This window comes from Xiphophorus maculatus, chromosome 13, assembly GCF_002775205.1.
Source record: "Xiphophorus maculatus strain JP 163 A chromosome 13, X_maculatus-5.0-male, whole genome shotgun sequence".
In the NCBI taxonomy this organism is placed as follows: Eukaryota; Metazoa; Chordata; class Actinopteri; order Cyprinodontiformes; family Poeciliidae; genus Xiphophorus; species Xiphophorus maculatus.
The window spans coordinates 3,488,650-3,511,545 of NC_036455.1; the positions used below are offsets into that span (position 1 = coordinate 3,488,650).

At 40.7% G+C, this 22,896-nt stretch overlaps 2 protein-coding genes and 1 non-coding gene across 5 annotated transcripts; all 3 read left to right on the forward strand.

Moving 5' to 3' along the window:
• The first annotated feature begins 285 nt into the window (after positions 1–285).
• On the forward strand, positions 286–9,106 carry LOC102222487 (26S proteasome non-ATPase regulatory subunit 4). The gene is made up of 10 exons (XM_005815260.3): positions 286–369; positions 935–1,075; positions 3,418–3,532; positions 4,329–4,415; positions 4,551–4,619; positions 5,304–5,519; positions 7,145–7,253; positions 7,348–7,479; positions 7,556–7,608; positions 8,617–9,106. Exons 1-10 carry the CDS (start codon positions 344–346, stop codon positions 8,785–8,787), a joined length of 1,119 nt encoding a protein of 372 aa, XP_005815317.1. The 5' UTR covers positions 286–343; the 3' UTR covers positions 8,788–9,106.
• A 1,067-nt stretch (positions 9,107–10,173) lies between these two features.
• On the forward strand, positions 10,174–22,870 carry LOC102223170 (zinc finger protein 687b-like). Of its 3 annotated transcripts, none has more exons than XM_014475024.2 (10): positions 10,174–10,313; positions 12,795–15,074; positions 16,677–16,972; positions 17,055–17,239; positions 18,422–18,598; positions 18,688–18,850; positions 19,739–20,092; positions 20,174–20,274; positions 20,852–20,939; positions 21,596–22,870. In XM_014475024.2, the coding sequence occupies exons 2-10, from the start codon at positions 12,809–12,811 to the stop codon at positions 22,202–22,204; spliced, it is 4,239 nt and encodes a 1,412-aa protein (XP_014330510.2). In that variant the 5' UTR covers positions 10,174–10,313; positions 12,795–12,808; the 3' UTR covers positions 22,205–22,870. The 3 variants fall into 3 exon arrangements, with proteins under 3 accessions (XP_014330510.2, XP_023200888.1, XP_023200889.1); XM_023345120.1 differs by having other exon boundaries at positions 16,707–16,972; XM_023345121.1 differs by having other exon boundaries at positions 16,731–16,972.
• Positions 18,883–19,017, forward strand: LOC111610665. Its single transcript, XR_002753759.1, has one exon. It is a non-coding gene; the product is annotated as a small nucleolar RNA SNORA13 (small nucleolar RNA).
• Positions 22,871–22,896: the final 26 nt, after the last annotated feature.

The window sequence follows — 22,896 nt, forward strand, 5'->3', positions numbered from 1 at the left end:
ATAGGGACACTTTTTCAAGAAACATTACTACATGGTATTTTCAGATTGGATATAAAGTCAAATTTTGCCAAAGCATCATCTGGATAACCTATTACAATTCTTATTTATCAAGATAAATGAACAGATGACCTCATAATCACCCCAAGAGATTTCTGGGGTAAGTGTTTTCCTTTGGCTTACCAGAGACTCCGCCTACTCGGTGTCGTTCGGCTTTCCGGGTGACAAAGCTTGAAAGTCGAACGTAACATTACGTGACCAATCCAATGGGCTGTTACTCAGTTTTTGTCCAATAGGATTGGGGTTTTTTTAAGACTCTTCCAGAAAGCAACAAGAAGTTTCCAAAATGGTGCTCGAAAGTACTATGGTTTGGTAAGAACTCTAGAAACGAATTTTAAGTAGTTTGTAAACTATTTCTTGTTTATAATAAAAAATGATAGGGTAGTACTCGACAATTGAAATTGTTAAACTGAACACAGGACGAATGTCGCGGCTTTCTGACCTGATAAATAACGGTTAAGAGCTAGGCGGCTAAAACAGAGTTGAGTGGCTGAGTCATTGTAGCTAAAATTGGGCCAATAATTCCCGTCTTAGTAAGGATTTATTTAGCTAAAATATGTGGGTATAATTCTAGCACTTAGGGGGGAAAGCTTTTTGCTCTGTTATGGTTAAAGCGAACCCTTTATTGTTAAGACCAGTCGCAACAGTGGTGTTATCCATAGCCAGTTGCGTTAGTTGTTTTTTAAACATGTAAAGTCCTTCTTTGTAACATTACTGCTTCATAAATCTTGTTTTTGGATGCTTGATATATGGAACAGACTTAAGGTGTGATACTAATTCAACCAGTCTGTTAGACTTAACATTACATTTAGGTTAAAGTTATGAACCAGTTGTCTGACTTACGAGGTCAGCCTCATTTGAACGTCTTTACCTTTAGTGTGGACAACAGCGAATACATGAGAAATGGGGACTTTCTACCCACAAGACTACAGGCTCAGCAGGATGCTGTCAACATCGTTTGCCACTCCAAAACACGCAGCAACCCGGAGAACAACGTTGGACTCATCACCATGGCAAAGTAAGCTTTTTTCCCTACATTACATTAATTCATAATTTACATATCAAGAGACTATCTGCTGATGGAGATACACAGTTAATTGCAGTTGCCACTACAGTATCAACATCTCACAAGACTGAGATGTTGATGCAATATGTGATAACTATATTGCAATAAGAAAAATAGTTCTTATTTTGCAATAAGGGCAGTACTGTACATAAACAGATTAATAATTCTTATTTGTAGAGGTCTTTCCATGGTGACTGCTTCACACAGCTCTTTCCTGTTGGCTGCTCTTGGTGATAATTATTTAAGGGACATCAATGCTACAATACAATTGGTTTGGATGAGTTTGGGGAAAATCAATCAAGACTACTTCCTAGCCCAGTACAAAAATCACACACACACACTCCCTGTAAAAATGTTTGTCAGACATTCAAAGAAATATTTGTTTGGTAGTCGATGTGTATAGATCAGTGATGCCCAAAGTCGGTCCTCGAGGGCCGGCATCCTGCATGTTTAAGTTCTCTCCCTGGTTTAACACAGCTGGACCCAATGACGGTCTCAGAAGAACATTGACATACTGAAAAGGTTATTGCTATCACGAGGGAGAGAACTAAAACATGCAGTATGCCGGCCTTTGAGTACCGACTTTGAGCACCATTGGCATAGAACAACATGTTGTTTTTTTAATTCCATGGCTAAATATATAACATTTCAGGCAGATCATCTTCAATCTAGTAGATGAAGATGAATCTGAAGATGAAGACCCATTAGAATTATTAACTCAGTTAATTGTTTTGAGTGAGGGACCAGACTCAAATGAGGACGAAAAAAGTGTTCAAAGTAGAAAAAGTTTCAATTTAATTCTTCCAAAAATAGTTAACAAAGCATAAAGATTTAATGCAAGAATAAGTAACAAATTTGGGTCCAATTTAACTGAGGTCTACTGAACTCTAACTGAACACAAACAAAACTGACCTGCAAACAAAGAACAAAAGGCTGCTTAAATAGGGGTGGAGTAATCTAAATCTACCACATGAGGGAGGCACAACATAACAAAAGAACAAACAAATACAAAATTAACTAAAGCATCCTATGAAACAAATAAAGCAAAACTAACTTTAACTTAGCACAAACAATAATAAGTGAATATTTAAGTGACAAAATTAACTAATTAAAATCAACTTGAAACAACAATGTCTCCCCCCTTCAGTCTTTCAGAAAAACAAATGGTTTGTTCCAGGTTCCCTCCTCCAGCTGGTATGTAATTGCAGCAGCTCAAACAAAAGAACAAGTGTGAGTAAACCATTCAGACAATTTGTTCAGATTCACGTTCTGCATTATTAAGTTTAAAATATAATCAATCAGATACTAGGATGGACATTTTATTAGAAATATTTAATACTTTATTCAGAATACAAAATATGGGTTTGATGGTTATATTTGTGTGGGTTCCAGCACATATTGAAGTAGAAGGAAATGAGAGGGCAGATAAAATGGCAAAGAGGGCAATTTAAAATCCTATTAGTTTTACAGTTAAAACAAGTAAATCTGAGGGAAAGAGTATTGTTAAAGGAAAACTGATGGAAAAATGGCAAAAAAAGGTGGGATGAAGAAAAAACATAAAGATGGTTTTATAAAATTCAGAAGATAGGAGAAAGATGAAATAGAAAGGAGGAAAGGGTGATAACAAGGTTAAGATTTGGACATACAGGACTTAATTATACACTTTTTAACATACAAAAGCATACTACTGGCAAATGTGATTACTGTGGAAAATATGAAACAATAGAACATGTTATATTAGAATGTCATAAATATGAAAGAGAGAGAAGACGTATGAGGAGAGAGTTTGAATGTATTAAGGAAAAGGTTAATTTATTAGATATTCTGAGGAAGAATTTGGGGAGTAAACATACAAATAGTTATTCAATTTTTAAAGAATATAAAATTATTTCATAGAATTTGATTATAGTAGGTGTGTTTGTGAATGTATGCATGATATACGTAGATGGGTAGAATACAAAGTTATGTATAAGTATGTATATTTGTGTGTATGTGTGTGTGTATTTATATGTATAGGTAGGATTTATTTATTTGATTTGATTTTTTTGTAGAATTTATTTATAGCTATATATACAGTATATATATAGCTTATATGTAACTATAAGCTATAGATAATATAAAAACAAAATAAATACTAACACGATGTGGTAGGAGCATCCACCACATTTTGAAAAAGCTGTATTTTCTCCATTTTACCTTTGGCTAATTGTCCAATGAGATTGCATGGGGTTCTATGCCACTCTCTGAATACCAAGTATGGCTAACAGTGTGTTTGTGTTTCTTCTGTGATGTAGTAACTGCGAGGTCCTTACCACACTGACATCAGATTCTGGCCGCATCCTGTCCAAACTACACGCAGTCCAACCCATAGGAAGAATCTCATTCTGTACAGGCATCAGAGTGGCTCATGTAAGCAGTTCACAGATTCAAACTTTGATTTAACAAATTTGTGAGTATAGAAAAGATCTGTTCTTGAAAGTATTTTCTGCTCCTGTGTGTTCCCTTGTAAGTTTTTTTTGTACTATTTAAACCAAATCATAGAGATGTTACATTTCAATCACACAATAAGCAAAAACATCACAGCAAATTCTCTAAACATACCTAAAAATTGCTGCTTTAATAAATGGTCTTTGCAACTAAGGTGTTTATAATTCAGAAATTAAAGCACATAATAATCTAGTTCATCCAGTAGAGTGATTTCTCTACCTGCTACAGAACTCAAAGTTTTCAGATTTTTACCATTCAAACACTGAAAACTGTAAAACAAAAATCTAGATCAGACACAACACAACTGAACCAAAGCAGCATGAAAAATAAATAAATTTAGAAAAAATAAATTGAACAGACTCACAAGTTACAGCCAAACTGGCTGTAGTGTAATGGAAAAATTAACAAAATCAAAAAATGGAGGCCTACAAATCAAAATATTTTACCTCGTTATAAAAAAAAAACCAAATTGAGACTTCTAAAATCACAAAATACCAAATATCTAAACTAATAAGCCAGACAAATCTTAGTACGTATAAATCCACTGGAGTTTTAAATCCTTTTCTTTTTATCTCATCTGAAAAATCCTGAACGAAGGGTATGGGAAGATGTATACTAAATCTATTATTCTTCTCACAAATATTAAGTATTTTTACGTGTGCATTTTAAAGCAGAGCAGCACTTTTTGAGCAGCCATGTTTATATCTGTCTTTTTCAGCTGGCTCTAAAACACAGACAAGGCAAAAACCACAAAATGAGAATCATTGCCTTTGTTGGGAGTCCTGTGGAAGACAGTGAAAAAGATGTGAGTTTAAGTGTTTCATGACATTTTGCTGTAAATCTTTTCTGAGGAATGTCTTCGCACTACTCTTTCCACTTCAACCTGTTTTCTTTCTGCCTCAAACCTCCCTGTCTCTGTCCCACCATGCTGGTCTGGCAGCTTGTTAAGATGGCTAAGCGCTTGAAAAAGGAGAAGGTGAACGTGGATATCATCAACTTTGGAGAAGAGGTGAAGACTTGATTTTTATGATCACTAATGCAATCTGACAGCTAAATGTAGTTTTTGGTTTCCTATAGACTTGAAAATTGCAAAATTTTCTTTTTAACATATTTCATTTACTCGATTGGTATGAGGAAAAAATAAAGTATTGGTTTACCAATATTCTAAAGCTCAAAAATGAAACAAGACTCAATAAAAGTTGTGGATTTTATATTGATTTATGTTTAAATTACATGCTTCCTGCTGACTTGCAGTCTCCAAAATCAAAAAGGGCATTTTCATATCTTTTCTGGACTTTAGCCTTTAGAATTAGGTTTACCTGGATTGTGGTTATTAAAATTGGTCTGATTTTAGATATTTGTTTTGTTTCTTACCTAAATAAAGGTGTCAGTGTTCCCAAATGGTGCTTTAAACAGGCTGCATTGGGGGGAGAGCGATACTTCAGTACTTTTATCAAAGTTCAAAAGTCATAGATTTGGGAGAAGAGATGATTTAGTCCAAATACAAAAGAAACTGTGAAATGGCTCTATTCCACTCTCCAGAAACCGAAAGCCAGATCCAGCACTGTTTTGTTTCATGTCAAACAATACTTTGTACTCAAAAGTTCAGGATGTTGCAAAAATACCAGAAAACAATGTAGACAGTTAAAATACAAAAGTTTGAAATTAAAGGTATTTTCTGTTGCTTGTCCAGGAGGTGAACACAGAAAAGCTGACAGCATTTATTAACACTCTAAATGGAAAGGAGGGAACAGGCTCCCACTTGGTCACGGTTCCTCCTGGACCCAGCCTGGCAGATGCACTGCTGTCCTCTCCCATCCTGGCCGGCGAGGGAGGCTCTATGATGGGGCTGGGCGCCAGCGACTTTGAGTTTGGTGTTGACCCCAGCGCTGATCCAGAGCTGGCCTTGGTAAGCAGTAAAAACATCCGCCCTGGACGCTAGTTAGCTCAGCATTTAATAACAACTTTTAAATTAGCCCAAAGGAGCACAGGATCAAAATGCCACAACTTCATAGCAACGTCTTAATATCTGCAACTGTTTATATTCTTGAAAAAGAACAAAAATGCACAGCCTGTTTATTAATCTGAACTGAGATAAAGACTTAATTCAAGGTGTCCCATTTTGAAAAATGTAGATAAGTTGTCAAATAACTAGAGAATGGATTTGAAATTTGTGTGAAAAGCTTTCAAATGAATTGATCTATTATTGCAGTTTCAAAATGGAAAGTAAAGAAAGATCCAAAGACTTTTAGTGGAAAAAATTACTGTGAAAAGAAATTTTTTTTTAAACCAAAATTAGTTGTGGAATAAATTTTGGCCCCTTGTTATTACTATCTAGTCTTCTCCTATTACATTTCATTGGGTTGGAGCAACTGGTACTTTTTGCCATTCCTCTTTACACAGTCTTGCGTAATTGATTAGTCTGATTCTCTCTGGCTCATCCTTCAGTTATTTTTTTTGTTTTTGCATTCCAAAATAGTTGAAAGTAAATAAGGGGTATTTTTACCATAGTGACCATAGTTGAAAGCAAACAAGGGGTATTTTTGTCTCAATATTCATCCATTAACATCAAATCTGCCTCAAATGTTCCCAGAAAATGCAACTTTAGTCGTACCAAGACACACAGTTCCAGGTAAATCCCCAGTAGAGTTTAAATACTCTATGTTTATGTTTATGATGGTAGGACAGAAAGTGCTTTTTTTCCCTCCTGCCATCCCTTCAAGTAACCAGTTGGCATGTAAAGGGCATCTATTTATTGCGATTTTTACTTATCTTAGCATAACAGCAAATGTACTCAAATTAAAAGTAGGATTTTTGGAAAAAATGGTTCAAGAACATGCTCTAAACCACAGGTGTCAAACTCCTGGAGTGCCATTGCCCTGTAACTTTTATATGTGCCTCTGATGCACCACACCTGAATAGAATAATTAGGTCATTAGCAAGGCTCTGGAGAACTTATCTACACAAGGAGGAGGTAATTAAGCCGTTTCATTCCAGTGTTTTGTACCTGTACCAAACACAGAAAAGCTGACAGCATCTAAACTAAAAACTGCAGGACAGTGGCTCTTGAGGACTGGAGTTTGACACCCCTGCTCTAAACCAGTGGTCCCCAACCCGGGTCCTCAGGGCCTAATGACCTGTATATTTTAGGTGTTTCCCTGCTGCTGCACACCTGGGTTAAATGAACAGGTGATTAAGCAGCTATTGCAGGAATGCAAAAGAGGTAATGCCATCATATGAATCAGCTGTGCTGGAGTCCAGACTCCTCAAAACATGCAAGACAGCGGTCCCTGAGGACCAAGGTTCGGGACCACTGCTCTAAACAATGGAATAAACTTGTATAGGGGCTAAATTCTTTTGACACCTGTAATGTATTTTCTTAATTTCTTTTTCAACCTTGACATTTTTTTAAGGACTGCACCTACCTTGCTCTAGTTGTGTTTCGTGTTTGTCAGGAAACAGGATTTGTGATATTAATCGCAAATAATAATTTGTGATTATTCCTCATTGTGCCATTTCTGTGATTGGCTTTAGGCCCTGCGTGTTTCAATGGAGGAGCAGCGACAGCGGCAGGAGGAAGAGGCCCGCAGAGTTGCTGCTGCTTCTGCTGCCGAGGCTGGCGTCTCCACACCCACTGCAGACGGTAGCTTCAAGATTTGTTGAATGTTTGCTAGAATTGACCCGATTGTAATAAAACTGCAGAAAATGATAGATTTTCTTTGTCATTGTTTTGACAGAGTCGGAGGATGCCTTGTTAAAGATGTCAGTCTCTCAGCCTGAGAGTGGTACTGCAGTGCTTCCTGATTTCAGCAGCATGACAGAAGAAGAACAGATAGCCTACGCCATGCAGATGTCTCTAGCTGGAGGAGGTGGGTTTCATTCCGTATGGAAGTTTATACTTCATTCTGCTCTTGGTATGTTGGATAATTGTTTTCTTGTGAACAGAGTATGATGAGATGGAAACGGGAGCGCCAATGGACGCTGCAGAATCAGCCAAGGTCAGTCTTTCTCAGACTCTGTGCAGTTTGTTTTAGTAAAAGAGAAGTTGGAATATGAAAACAACTTAAGGCTCCAGCTAAATGTGTTTTCAGACAACAGCTTTATTAACAGAGCGATGCATTTTCGACTTGTGGCCTTCAGGGAATGACTCTGATGGAGGCCACAAGCTGAAAGTCCTTGGAACTGGGTAAAGCTGTGCCAATGACTTCATAACTATGCCATGGAAGCCACCATCTTAGAAAAAGACATTTAGCTGCTGAGTATTCCTGTTTCTGCATCTATCTTGGGTTGCCTAGCAACAACTTCTCATGTATCGTGCACAGTAGCAGTTTCATGTTTTGCCACAAAGTCTTGTAACTGCTTGTAAATAAAAAGAACGGCGTGGAGTAAAGAGAGAAACGGCTTAAGAGGTAGTATTTCAGATATTTAAACCAAAAAAAATGTATCAATTATTATGAATATTGACTGATATGAAACACTGATATCATGGTATGTTTTTCAGCCATGCCATCTTCTGCTGGAAGATTTAGTTTGAGTATTTTTCAGGTCTAAATAATTATGAAAAAATAATTGTATTTCCAGAATGTATTCCCTGTCCTATTATCTAAATTTGTACCTATTCATCTCTGTTAACCCATTCATCAAGCCATCCACTTGCTTTCTTCTTCTTTGTGGCTTTTTGAAAGTCCATATTTAAAACTAAACCCCTCTAATAATGCCTGCTATAATTTTAGAGTAACCCATTAAATTCATCCTTGTAAAATTATTTCCCTTCATGGTCAATAAAGTATTTTTGAATTGAAATGAGACAAACACTGTATACATGTGGAATTTGAACCATCACAAATTAATTTTAAAATGTATTCTGTTAATAAGAAATTATTTTCCCAATATGACCCAAGAGGTAAACAAGGTTGTGATATCTGGAGGTAATATTTTAAATTCAGTTTAAAAAAAAAAAAACAACAACCCAAAGCTAAACTTTCTATTTATTTATTTTTTTAAAGGAGGAGGATGACTATGATGTAATGCAAGATCCAGAGTTCCTTCAGAGCGTCTTGGAGAACCTGCCTGGAGTCGATCCCAACAACGAGGCCATCCGCAACGCAATGGGCTCCCTGGCCTCCCAGACTGGAAACAAGCAAGACGGCAAAAAAGATGAAGAGAAGAAGAAATGAGACGACCACACAAAAAGAAAAATGAACAGCTGCAGGATTTCTTTACATATGTGACTGCTGATGCACTCTGTCATTTAAAACTCCTTCAAAACACCAAATAAAAGATCTGTATTAATTTGACAACATAAATTTCCTTGAAATACAATTTGAAGTTACAAAATACTAGGATCATTTGTTACTTTGAACACTATTTACTTTTTCCTTGTGATTAATAACCAATTCATTATTAATCATAGCTGCAGGCTATACAGTTATTCTCCTGGCCTGTCTGTGTGTTTTTTGCAATAAAAGCAGGTTTAAATGCCTCATGTTCATTGTTCATGCCTTCTAGGACTCGTTTCTGGCATCAGTGGAAAAACTAGAGACAGAAATGGATTAAATCACAGCAAATTATCAGTAGTTCTATGAATGGGGCCTCGTAAAATAAACGTGTCGTTTGCGGCAGCATCCTCGCAATCTTCCCAACGCTGGCTTGATGGGATGCGTGTGGTCACGTGATGGGAAGCGCACGGTGGCGGAAATTGCAGCGCTTTTCCTTGATTCGAATCTTTTGGCACCACGTTGGCGGGCATCCCGTTCGGATTTTGAACTGCTCTTCATTACAATATCTAGGGAAAATTATGAACGTCACTACATTTTCAAAGTAAGTTTAACTAATATTGTGTATTACAAAACTGCAATTTAAAATGAGTAGTAATAGTGGAAAACTTAGAATTCTTAAATTGTTCGTGTCTTGTCTAAATCTGTTTATAGATCCCTGCAAAAAATTATATTTTACCCCTTTAGTCAAAAGATAAACATTACCACTATAATTTGAGAAAAAGTTAGAACACATTGCCCCCTAATAGCTAATCTTAGCCTTTCTAATCAAAATAAACTCATGATTCTCATTTAGCCATAATAGTCCCTGGTACTACTCAGTGGAAAGTTTTCCCTTCTCTTGTCAACTTTGAGATGAGTGAGGAGTTTCTTGCATATGCTTCATGTTTGAAGTCACCCCACTGCATCTTCATTTTCCATTCCCACAACTTTCCATTTCATAATTCATAACCAGTAATTGATGGACATACAGGCATGTTTTGGCTCACTTTCATACTGCTGAGTCCAGTTCTGAATGGGGCTTAACTCAGTTGCGCATTATTTAATGTTTTACTCAATCAGAGATGCAAACAAAGATCCTCCACCAATTCTGCACGTTAGAGTATATGGTTCTTTTTCTTCAATGGAATTAAATGCAAAAAGAGAAATCAACCAAACGTATATTTATCTTACTTTTGAGTCGTGGTTTGATATCTTACAACAAAATAGGAGACAAATAACTAAAAATTCTGTTTTGTATGAAGCGAGCATCTAATTTAAGCTTGAATTAAATAAGTGAGAACAGTATAGCATTTACTCTGACGGCTCCTATCGTCCATCAGAAAGTCTCGGCAAACAGAGACGGCTCCGTCACCAACAGCACACCGTCAGAAGCGCAGCATATTCTGCTGAAAACGAGCTAGGATAGTCGGGAATCGCACATCCAGGTAAACAATCCATAATACATCAAATATTAAAGAAAAATCCCCATCCCTGCCATAATTTTCTCCGTCATCGTCGACCCTTCTAACAGCGGATTCTGGCCGCTGTCAGACCTGCCGCCAGCAGACCGCTCCTGTTGCTTTTAACGGCGCTGGCTAGCTCGTTAGCTCGATGACCCCTCTCCGTCTTGGCTGGAGCTCAGCGGCCAGCAGCCACAGACGGAAGGCAACATCGTTAGCTTAAAATAACGGAGCCCGCTGCTACAGAAACGCTGTTTCAAAACGAACCGCCGCAAATATGGTCACTGTTTGTAAACCCCAGCGTGGTAGTGAAAGCGTGACTAAATCGGCGTTACCCCATTCATGGTTTAAAAGAGCCGAGCCTGTCACCGGAGGAAGGTTTGGTTGCACAAACGCCGCCGCTAGCACTCGCCTAGCCGGCTAGTCAGTGCTAGTGCAGGACACTGAAACACCCATCCAACCTGCTCCAGCTTCCTGGAGCTTGGCAGGTCATGTTTAACAAATATGCATGTGTGACATATCTAGCAAATAACCGACAAGTTTAAAGGTATTATTATGTCTAAATATCACAGTACACATGTATTAAGCCGTTTGCAGCCAGACAGCTCAGGTTCATTGTCAATATCCCAGCTTTTGCTCCCAGATCTGTTTACTATTATATTTAGTTTATGCGGACGGGAGGATGAATATTTATTTAAATGTTGGTCATAATGGTGAATTTTTCGGCAGGAACATACAAAAAAATGTAATTATATTGAACAGAGGGGGTCAGATTTATACCCCAATCACCTGTCAGATAGAAAACAAATAAAATGCATTGACGTTTGTGCTTGTAAGGGGACAGAAAATGTTAAAGGGGTGTGAATACTTTTGCGAGGCAACAAAAATTAAGCAATTACCACAATATTATGGCAGGTTCTTTTGTTTCACAGTTGAATAGATTTGTATGACGTTTATTTGCAAGTATGAAAGTATTAAACAGTAGCTAAGCAGTTTTTTTTTTAATTCTGTATTGGGGCCTCACAATATATCATCATTATATCTCACGAAGAACTGTTTGAAATGCAATATTTGTGTGTTATATTCCAAGCTTTGCATGCAGATGATATTTTGAGCATGTTTGATTTAGACTCAATGCAACAGTTGCCTGTATCTGACACAGATAAATGTGCCCAAGATGCTGAAAGACACAAATTGAATCAGAAACGTTGAACTGACCGATGTGTTTATCACTATTGATAACCTCACTGTGATATTTAACAATAATATAGTAACTTTTAACATCGAGCAGGCCTGTTCTTTATTTACTAAATGTTGCTGCTAGCCTGCTGGTGAACACAATTTTGCAAAATATTCTGTTACAAAGACGCAGGTTTAAGCTTTTATTTAATACTTCTAAAGCATGATTATTAGCGCCATTCACTTAAATACAGAAGCATCTCTTTTATCCATTTTAATTAAATAGATAAAAACTGAAATGTTGCCTGTTTTTCTGTCAGCTCATAGAGACCCAGCATGTTTTTTTTTGCTGCACTTTGATTTGAGGTTAGTAAAAACCAGTTAGAGGAGACAGGCTTATGCTTTGATGCACAGATGGAGAGATTTTTGTACTTCCTAATTTTCAGTTGAATTCAGAACTATCAAACTTGCTGCTAATGATCAAATTAGATCAAAGTTTACAGGAATTTGCTTTTATATATTGTAGGGCTGAAGCTATCGATTACTTTAGTGATGGAATATTCTGACGATTAGTTAAGTAAAGGACAAAAAAATCTTCACATTCTGCAGAGTTTTATTTTAATTAAGATAATTTTATACAATATTAAAAATGCAACAATGAATAATTCAAGCATTTTATTAATCAAAATGCAATAATAGTATTCATTAGTGCATGATTAATCATTTGTGGTAAAAGATGCATCTGCAGCGTAAAAAAATACTTCGAACATTGACATGTGAAAAACTCAGGCCTCTCTGCTTGACTTAACGTTAATAAAGTGTTGAGCTAATGTGTTTATTAATCTGTTTATTATTATTGAATAGGAGATTTAATTATTTTTTTTGCTGAATTTGAACCAGGTGAAGCTAAATTTGCCACTTGGGGAGTTCTGGGTATAACATACTTACGGAAAAAAAGTTATTTTTTTTATCTTAAATGCAAAAAAATGTGTTCACCTTTGGCTAAATTACTGCCCTGAGTAAATTTGTTGTTTAAGAAAATGGCCTTTGGTTTTGAATCTGTATATTCTAATGATTATTTGATTACTAAATTAGTTGATGATTATTTCAGTAAGTAGTTAATCACGATTAATCGTTTCAGTCCTACTATATTGTATTCCCTTTGAAAAAGATGTAATGAAGAAGGAAACTAAGCAGAAAATTAAAATCGGCCAGTAAAAGCCTGATCACTGAATTTTCAGTTTTTCCAGATGAATACCTATGTTTCTGTATTTTCTAATGTTCCAGGAGTGGATCCCGGTATGGGGGACATGAAGACCCCAGATTTTGATGACCTATTGGCAGCGTTTGATATCCCTGACATAGATGCCAAAGAGGCCATACAGTCTGCGCCGGATGAGGCCGAGGGCCCCCACGGACCGGCCGGTGCGCCCCTGGGAAAGCAGGAAGGCGTGGTGGGCGTTGGGTCCTCTCTGAGGCCGCCCAGTCCCTCGGACTCCCAGGCGGACACCTCCATCGTGAGCGTGATCGTGAAGAACAAAGTCCGGCATGAAGCCGTAGACGGCGAGGACGGAGATGCGGAGCAGCATCCCATCGATATGATCGCGGGGGCGGATGCCGGTCCCCGACTCGGCGCCTGTGGTGAATCCGAAGCGCTCAATCACAACGGTTTTGGAGCTTCTGGTGGTCCCATGCCTCTTTCCCTCGGCCAGAACCAGTCCAACGGAGGGCCGTGGTCAGTGAACACTCCCAAAGCGTCCGCAGAAGCGGCCAGCGCCAGTACAGCCAAGCATCACAAGCAGGGCGGGAACATTTTCAACAGACTCAAACCTCTGGTGGCGCAGGGGTCTGGAGATCCGGTGGGTCGGGCCAGGAAGATGCAGCTCCTCCAGCAGCAGCACCAGCAGCAGCAGGACACGGGCCAAGAGAGGGCGGATGCCGTCAAAGCCTCGCTTCCTTCATCTTCCTCCGTGTCAGCCGGGTCGTCCTCTCCCGCCGGACTCGCCTTGCCGTTCTTTCCGCCGTCCAAGCCTCTGCTTTCAGCTCCTCCTTCTGCACCTTCATCGCAGCCACTGCTCTCGTCTCAGCCTTTCAACGGCTCCCCAAAAGGAGGAGCTGGCGGATTCCAGCACCAGGAGGAGGAGGATTCCGACCCAGATCTGGGGAGTCCTCTGGTGATCCAGGAGAACCCCGACTCGCCCACTAGTGCGCAGATGAGCAGGCGATACAAGTCTGATTCTGTTTTGTCGCAGCCCGTGTCCTCCGCTGCGTCCCAACCAAAACCTGGGGACACTCCTTCTGCGTCCACTCCACAGTCTGGCTCAGTGGAGACTCAACAGGTGGAGGAGAGACATCCAGAACATGTAATAGAGGAGAGAGATTCACCTGAGAGCCCCGAGCCGGAGACGCCAAATTCAGCTGCTCAGGTCCCGGCAAAAAGGTGCTCCAGCCCCGCCGTGGCGTCCACTCCGCCTCCCCCTGAGCTGCGGGTGCCTAAAGAGGAGGAGGAAGAGATGGAGGTGGGAAACGGCATCGATAGGGTCACGGATGGCAAAGTGGACAAGGGAGAAAATATGGAGGCAGAGGATGGAAAGGCTAAACCATCTTCCACTGATGGAGGAGAAACAGGAAGTGCTGCTCCTGCTCCCCCCGGAGCTCCATCCCGGCCCCTCAAAGTCAGGATAAAAACCATTAAAACCTCCACAGGCGGGATTACCAGGACTGTGACCAGGGTGGCGTCAAAAGGCGGCGGAAAAGGCGTGGATCCTAAAGGTCAAACTGGGGAACACAGGCTTTTATCAAACAAAACTCAAAAGACTGACGTTTCCCCTGGCCTCATGACGACATCTTCCCAAAAAGTAAGCGCTCTGAACGTTCTACCTGTTTCTACACTCGCAGCCAGCAGCGTCATGCTCGCCGCCGCCACAAAGGTTCAAAACAAGATGGCTTCTTCGGACAAGGCGAAGGTTTCGGCCACGGCTGTCAGCATCACCAAGTCTGCCGCCCTGCCGGCGACGCCTGCGGTGGCTTCCTCCCCCAAGTTCTCTGTCGCTGCCAGTGGGATAAGCGTTCGCACGGCCGCCAACAAAACAGCCAATGGAGGCAGTGGCACCATCTCGGGCAACGCCGTCCAGCCAAACAAGCCCGCCTCAATAGTCAACAGCACTGGTGCCGTCATCTCTCGCAGCCAGTCGAGTCTGGTGGAGGCTTTCAACAAAATCCTGAACAGCAAAAACCTCCTGCCAAGCTACAAGCCCGACCTCTCGGCCCCTCCGCCGCCCGAGTGGGGGCTCCCCGTGCCCGCCACAGGTTACCGCTGCCTAGAGTGCGGAGACGCATTCGCTCTGGAGCGCAGCCTGGCACGGCACTACGACCGGCGGTCGCTCCGCATAGAGGTCACCTGCAACCACTGTGCCAAGAGGCTGGCCTTCTTCAACAAATGCAGCCTGCTGCTGCATGCCAGGGAGCACAAGGAGCGTGGCCTGGTGATGCAATGCTCGCATCTGGTCATGAGGCCCGTCACCGTGGAGCAGATGATTGGCCAGCAGGATATAACACCGATTGGTGGTAAGTTGAGGTGAAGAAGGACTCACACTTCATTACAGCTACAAATGTTATGCAAGAGTTTTTACATTTAATGTAAAAGGCGTACAATTAGTTGACTTACGATCAATTGTCAATTAATGGTATCAGATTAAAATAAGAGCTGGGTAGAGTTCCCAAAAATTTTACTTAAGAGTATCACTACTTCAACTTATTTTTACTCAAGTAAAAGGGAAAATTAGGCTCCAAAGAAATTACACAAGACTTAAAAAGCATTTAGTAAAAAGTCTAGTCAAGTACTGAGTAGACATCAATCATTTATTATTTAAAACTTACAACATTACATGGACTGCTTCAACATATTTTTGCTGAAGTAAAAGTAAAAAAGGATATGGTAAAAAGTCTACTGAAGTATTGAGTAACTGATCAAATTATCAATCATTTAATATTTAAAAATTACATAATCAGACTCACGAAAATATAAAGTAAAGTGAAATTTTTTGGCATTTCAAGGACCAAAATGACAATTATTAGTAAAAGTAACAAAAAATAACAAATCTGTCAAGAAGAATATTCCAAATCAATTTCTTTCACTAAAAACTTATAAAACTTTAACAAAAATTGCATTTGTTTGTCTTTTTCTGGTGAATATTTGGTTAAAACATGTTAGTTTTTCATTCAGTGGGTTTAGAATCACATTTTACTCAAATAAGTATAGCGATACTTCATAATGAAGTTACTCAAATACAAGTAAAAAAGTATTGCATAGTAAAAATACTCCTAAGAGTAATTTTTTCCGAAAAGTTACTCAAGTAAATGTAACTGAGTAAATGTAGCTAGTTACAACACAATTCTGATTAAAATAACTTCCACTGATTAGCTAATAACGTCCGCTAGCTAGATCGTTTTTTTATTGTTGTAGTTTGGCCGCCATCCAGCAGAGGGCGCTGTTGGTCATCCTTAAGCGGAGCCGTTGATACAGAATCAAAGACAGCGGCCATACTAGAACAGGAAAGATATACGGTCCAAACAGAGTCCGGGGTGGGAAGCAAAATGCTCTTCATGTGGTTCTTTTGTCAAATTTAAACACTCGACAAATTCCTTAAGTTCACGCGGCGAAGCGTCAACTTTTCAACCAAAAATCACTACGATGTGCTACGAAGGTGACGACATATGTAACAAGCTGAAAAACGGTTGATGGAGCGAAGTTTTAGACAGTACTTCTGTATTGACATCTATGTTTATAGGGAATTAAGTGTTTAGCATATTTTATTCATTTTGTCTTTTATTCTTCTATTCAGCAACAAAAGGTTTCTGTTTTGCTATATTTTAGAGATATGTCTAGGTTTCATAATGTGAGAAAACCACAATTTTCTGTTTATCCAATCAGAATTTAATACAGAATACTGATTTTAAGAAAATGGCCGTTTATCAGTCAGTCAGCTCAGTTAGTTGATGGATAAAATCAATCAACTTTAGATTGATTAATTTGCATCCAGGCTTGGAACTTGACACAGCTTGTAACAGTTGTGAATCACAACTATGCATGCATCTCTTTTCTTTTTATCCATCTTTGCTGACCTCCACCTGTTTGTCCTGCTCGGTGTCCGCCGTCTGGCCATCCAGGCCTGCTCACTACTTCGTCCTCTCCTCCAGTCTCCTCTCCCTCTGCCACATCAGGGGGTGCCGCTGTCCCCGCCGGCTCCAGTCCCATGAAGGACGCCTCGTCTCCAGCGGCAGCAGGTCCGACTCGACCCGTCCGCCGTGCTCCTCAGGGGCCGCAGGCATTGATGCCGCTCCCCTGCAAGAAGGCCGAGGGGCTGCAGTACAACAACTTCAAGTGTCCAGAGTGCCAAACGCAATTCTCCAGCAAGGCGGAGCTGGTCACTCACTTCCAGCAGATCAGAGGTGCTCCCAGCTCGGTGAGGATCAGATCCGTATCCCGCTGAGTTTGTTCAAACATCAACGGACGCTGAATGTTTTCCCAAATGTTTGTTTTTGCAGACCTGCAGCCAGTGCTCGCCTCCCATGATGCTCCCCAACTCATGTGCCGTGTCTGCCCACCAAAGGATCCACAAACACAAAGCGCCGCACGTTTGTCCTGAGTGTGGTGGGACTGCGCGGCAGGCCAGCTTCCAGACCCACCTGGAGGAGGCGTGTCTGCACTTCGCCAGGCGCATCGGCTACAGGTGGGCAGACATCTGTATGAAGATGAAACCTCAGCTTTACTAACAGCAATAGGGAAAAATCTGAAGAATAACGTAGGACTATAGCGATTAATCATGATTAATTGATTACAGAAATAATTCTCAACTAATTTAGTAATCAATTAATCGCTATTGAGTATACAAACTCTAAAGAAGGTCAATTTCTAAATGGACGACACACTTAATATAAGCAGTTTAGGCTTATATTAAGCGTAAACTTTGTATGTATTTATTTGCATAAAAAAATTATAAGATTAACATTAAGATGCAAAACTTTTTTCCATCTGTACTTATATTTTACCTTAAACTCCTCAAGTGGCATAATTTTAACTTCACTTGGTTCAAATTCTGTAAAAAAAAAAAATCTACTAAGCAGCCTTTGCATCCAATTATTAATCAATTAATCCAAAAAAGTATTCTGATGTCAATCAGTTATTCGAATAACAAATTGGCACAGTTTGCAGATTTCTCATTTAACTAGTTAACACTTTATACAATATTTGAAATACATGAATAGATACAAATAAATAAATGATTCAGTTCTGTGTTTAAATACAAAATTGTATGTTTTATTGCCTAAAATGCAGCATTCTTGTAGTGAAAGTTTGATCATTTATAGCAAAAGGATGCATCCGAAACTAAAATAATACTCTTCATATCAACATGTGAAAAGCTCAGGCATTTCTTCTTGACTTAACATCAATACAGTGTAGAGCTGATCTGTTAGATATTGTTTTTATTGATAACTGAATAGCAAACGTTGGTTAAGAGATTTACTTTACAGGATTTGAACCAGATGAAGCTAAAACTATGCCATTTGAAGAGTTCTGGGGTAGAATATACAGTATTTACACACAAAAATGGTTTTTCATCTTAAATGTAAATGTATGTATATTTTGTACATTTTTGGCTTAATTTTTGCTTTCAGGGTGATGTTTTCTCAGTTTTAAATTTTGTAAACTCCAGTTAATGATTATTTTATTCCTAAATTAGTTAACCATTATTTCAACAATCGCTAAATCGTGATTAATTGTTGCTTATTGTAATTAATTGTGATTAATTGTTACTAATTGTGATTAATTGTTACTAATCGTGATTAATGCTGTCAGTAGATTCACCCAATACAGCAGGGGTAGTCAAGATGGTGTCTTTCTGCTCTTCCAGGTGCTCAAGCTGCCAGGTTGTGTTTGGAGGTCTGAACTCCATCAAGTCCCACATTCAGACAGCTCACTGCGAGGTCTTCCACAAGTGCCCCAGCTGCCCCATGGCCTTCAAGTCCTCCCCCAGTGCCCAGAACCACATCAGCACCCAGCACCCAACACTAACTGGAGGACAGGCCAAGTACGTCCCCCTCCTCTACCCATCCAAAGGTCTTCTTTATTTGAATTTTAAGAGGACCAAATGGTTTTCCTCTCTTTACGTCTTTACAGGATGATCTACAAGTGTGTGATGTGTGATACGGTTTTTACCCAGAAGCCCCTGCTGTACATGCACTTTGACACTCATTTAGCCAAGCAGAAAGTGCATGTGTTCAAGTGTCCTGACTGCACCAAGCTCTACGCCCAGAAGGGGTCCATGATGGAGCACATCAAGGTGTGTATTTGGGCCAGAACGTTTGCTGTCGTCGCCTTCATGTGTTGCCCATCCATTGCTCTCTACAATGAATGTGGTGTCAGAGAAGGCGAACATTAAACCTTGGGTCGGCCTTAGCAGGGTTCCTTCATGGTGACCCTGTCCTAAGTTCTACCCCAAGAACATCACTGCAGTGTTTGTTCAGCTTCAGTTCATTACCAGGGTTCTGCAGAACCCGATGACTGGCTGAGGAGTCCATTCAGCCGTTTGGTTCAGTCTGCTGGAGCAGGGCTGCAACTAGAATTTAAAGTGTGTCTGTGTGTAAAGAGTTAGATTAGAGCGCTGCTATAGATGTCTCTATTAGTTCAAATCTGTCCATTAGTCTGTCCATCCATCTAGACATCCGTCCATTCATCCATCCATTAGTTTGCCCATCTATCCAACATTCATTCATCCATCAATCTGTCCATTTATCTATCCATCCTTCCTCCGTCCCTCCTTTCCTTCCTTCCGTCCCTCCTTTCCTTCCTTCCGTCCCTCCTTTCCTTCCTTCCGTCCCTCCTTTCCTTCCTTCCTTCCTTCCTTCCTTCCTTCCTTCCTTCCTTCCTTCCTTCCTTCCTTCCTTCCTTCCTTCCTTCCGTCCGTCCGTCCGTCCGTCCGTCCGTCGGTCCGTCATCCATTCTCCCATTCATCCAACCATCCATTCAGCCATCCATCCATCCATCCTTTTGTCCATCTGTTCTTCCATCCATCCATCCTTTCTTTCTTTCTTTCCTTTTTTCCAGGTTCTGTATTGTGAATCCTGTCTGCTGTAGAAGTATCCACCATTACAGAGTCAACTCTTCTCTAATGACGCATTAAAGTTCTGTGAACTTCTGGTCTGTAAAGTTTTCCTGTCGTTCTGCTCAGACGGCTCACAGAGGCCCATCAGCCAAACCCGAGTCTCAGCCCGACGCCTCCAACTCCTCCTCAGCTCCCACCAACTCCTCCAGTCCTTCCGGCCTCAAGTCGAAATCCTCTGCGAAGCCCGACACCTCGGACGGCGAGGACTGGGGGCGGGAACAGGAGGAGGAAGATGAGGAGGAGGATGACGACGACGATGAAGGGGATGAGGACTACGAAGCCCCGGGAGGCCAGTCTTCCGGCAGCGCGGGGGTCGGCGCTCATTCCAGCGCCGTGAGCGAGTGGACCTGCCCTCAGTGTCAGACCACCTTCACCGACAACGAAGACTACCTGAGTCATGTGAAGATGGAGCACGGCAAGGTGACGTTCCAGACGCTCAAACAAACGGGACAATGTGAAGAACAACGTTGTTTATTTTATTTCTCTGTTTCTGCTCCACAGTTTCCCTGCCGTATCTGCGGCGGGACGTTCAGCACTTCTTCCAGCCTGCGGCGTCACGAACGAGTCATTCATGAGGGCAACAAAAGGATCTTCCATTGCCAGTGAGTCACTTTCATCAATGACAAAAAAGCATTTCAGAGTAGCCCAGTAAAACATAAATTAGCAATTAATGCATCTCAATGAATTATATTAACTTTAAAAGTTTATTTAATGCATTATTTTAATTCAAAAAGTGAAACTCTGAGTTATAATTTAAGCTTTAGATTTTATTTAGATCAACTTTAGATTATCTTGCAAATTATTAAATAGACTTTGCTTTGTAATTGTGCGGCTTTTTCTACCAGTTCACCCTTCCACTGAACTTTTATTCAGCACTCTTTAATATATGGCATGACCTGTATTAATCAAGGTGTAATAAATCTATTTGATCACTTTTTGAGTTGAATTATCTTTCTAAGAATCTTCTGATTTACCAGTAGATTGTCTTTTTGTAGACACACAGTTCTCGTCTTAAATTATCACCCTCAATTTGTAATTAATTGTTTAAACTCTAAATTAGAGATCAGTTGTTTGATATTCAGATGACATATTCTGGCCCCTAGAGGGCACTAAGAGCGCTTTCTACCTGTGTGTGACATTTTAATAAAATTTTACATCTGTTCTTATGTGTTTATCCAGGTTTTGCACAGAGGGCAAAAGAACATTTGGCAGCCGGTTCTTGTTGGACAAACATATCCGACTCCATCACAGAACAACAGACGGACAAGTGAGTAAAAAATGTAATTTAAGGTTCAGGTCAGAGTTCTGCAGCATTGGCTGTGTCTGGGTTTTCTGTTGCATATTATATTAATTCAAAATGCTTCTTCAGCTCCATAGGTGACTTGTGGCTAGAAATCAATTAATTTAAATGAACTGAATTTCTGATAAAAGTGGTCTCTGTAGAATTTGCTTGTCAATATATATATATTTTAATTTTAAATAAACATTAAGATAAAAAGTATCCCATTGTCTGTAAATAAGTTCTACACAGAGCTCCTCGAGTGGTCTAGTTTTAGCTTCACCTGGTTCAAGTTCTGTAATAAAATAAAATGATCAAGCATCCAATTATTAATCAGTTAATCCAAAAAATTATTTTGATGCTAAAAAAAATATTGGCGCAGATTTTTTATTTAACCACTTAAGCCTTTGTTGTAGAATATTTGTTACAAACTAGTGGAAGCAAATTAAAAATGATTCAGTTCTTAAGAAAATAAGCATCATGCAGAAAAGCAGAAACATGAGGAGTTGAATTGGTGAAAAAAATCTTTGAAAAACAAAATTTAGATTAAATTGACTTGCTTTCCATCCGTGGGGATAAATGTGTCTATCTGAGCCCTCATGTTGTTGTTTTGAGCACCAAGTTCTTGCTTTGTTTGCGCTCAGGGACCTCCTCTGACCAGGAAGCGAGCTGCCACAGGAGGCGACGGACCGGGCAGCTCCTCGGAGCTCGACGGCGAAGTCGGACCTCCTGCAGGCCGGCCAGCAGACGAGGAGGAGAGCGCCACAGAGGACGGCGGCGGCGGTGGCCCTGCAAAGAGAACCAGGGCATCGGTGGCGTCCACGTCATCAGCGCCTGGCGAGCTGGAGGACGAGGACAGCGTCTTTCGCTGCGTCCCCTGCGGCTTCTCCACGGAGGACGGCGCCGAGTTCCAGCGCCACATCCCGCAGCACCGCGGCGACACCGCCGCCTTCCAGTGCCTGCAGTGCGGCGTCTGCTTCGCGTCGGCCGGCTCCCTCAGCAGGCACCGCTTCATCACCCACCGGGTGCGAGACACGCAGAGCGACACGGAACGCGGCGCCCCGCGCGCCCCCAGCTCGCCGAGCGCCTCCCCCGGCGGCGCCTCCCCACTGGCACACCTGGAGGACGGCGACGGAAACCTGGGCTGCAAGGTGTGCGGGCGGCGCTTCGACAAGGCGAAGGACCTCAACACGCACTTCAGGACCCACGGCATGGCCTTCCTCACCGCACACAAGACAGACAAGCCCCAGTAGGGGGCGCAGCGCGGAGACGGAGGCGGCTGCTGAACATGAATGTTGATGAAACACTTTTTTTAGCTCACCCAGAAACATTTTATTCTCTACGGCGCCTCCTCTGTGCGACTGTAGCTGCATGTTTGATCTTGTTACACCTGTGCTAGTCTCGTGAGAAGCTCTTCCTGGGTCAAAAGCCTTTGTATTGGGGCCCGAGTGAAGCTGGAACTCCACCTTCATAAAGTTGAATGAAATTGGTGTCAAAAGTTTGTGCTGCTAAGATTTTTAAGATGACGTTTCCAGAGGTCATCAAGGGTCAACCTGCCCCCCATATTTACAAAATATGGTATCAATCAACATATTTGTGTAGCAAAGAATTTCATTTGTGCTATTATAATAAAACATTATTTTTAAAGTTTCCGGAGATCAAAGGTCAATCAGCTCCCCCAACATTTACAAAATCAAACAAAATGTGGTGTTAAACTCTACTCCTGTGCAGCAAAAAATATTGTTTGTGCCGACATTTCCAGATGTTACCAGAGGTCACCTAATTCCCCCACATTTTGTTTTTGCCGTTATAATTTGTAAGGTTCAAAACATAAAGTGGCCAGAGGTCAAAAAGGTCAACCAGCCCTGACCCTAATAGTTATAAATAAATAAATCTGGCATCAATCAATTGTGCTGTTTGTGCAGCAAAAAATTCAGTTTGAGCT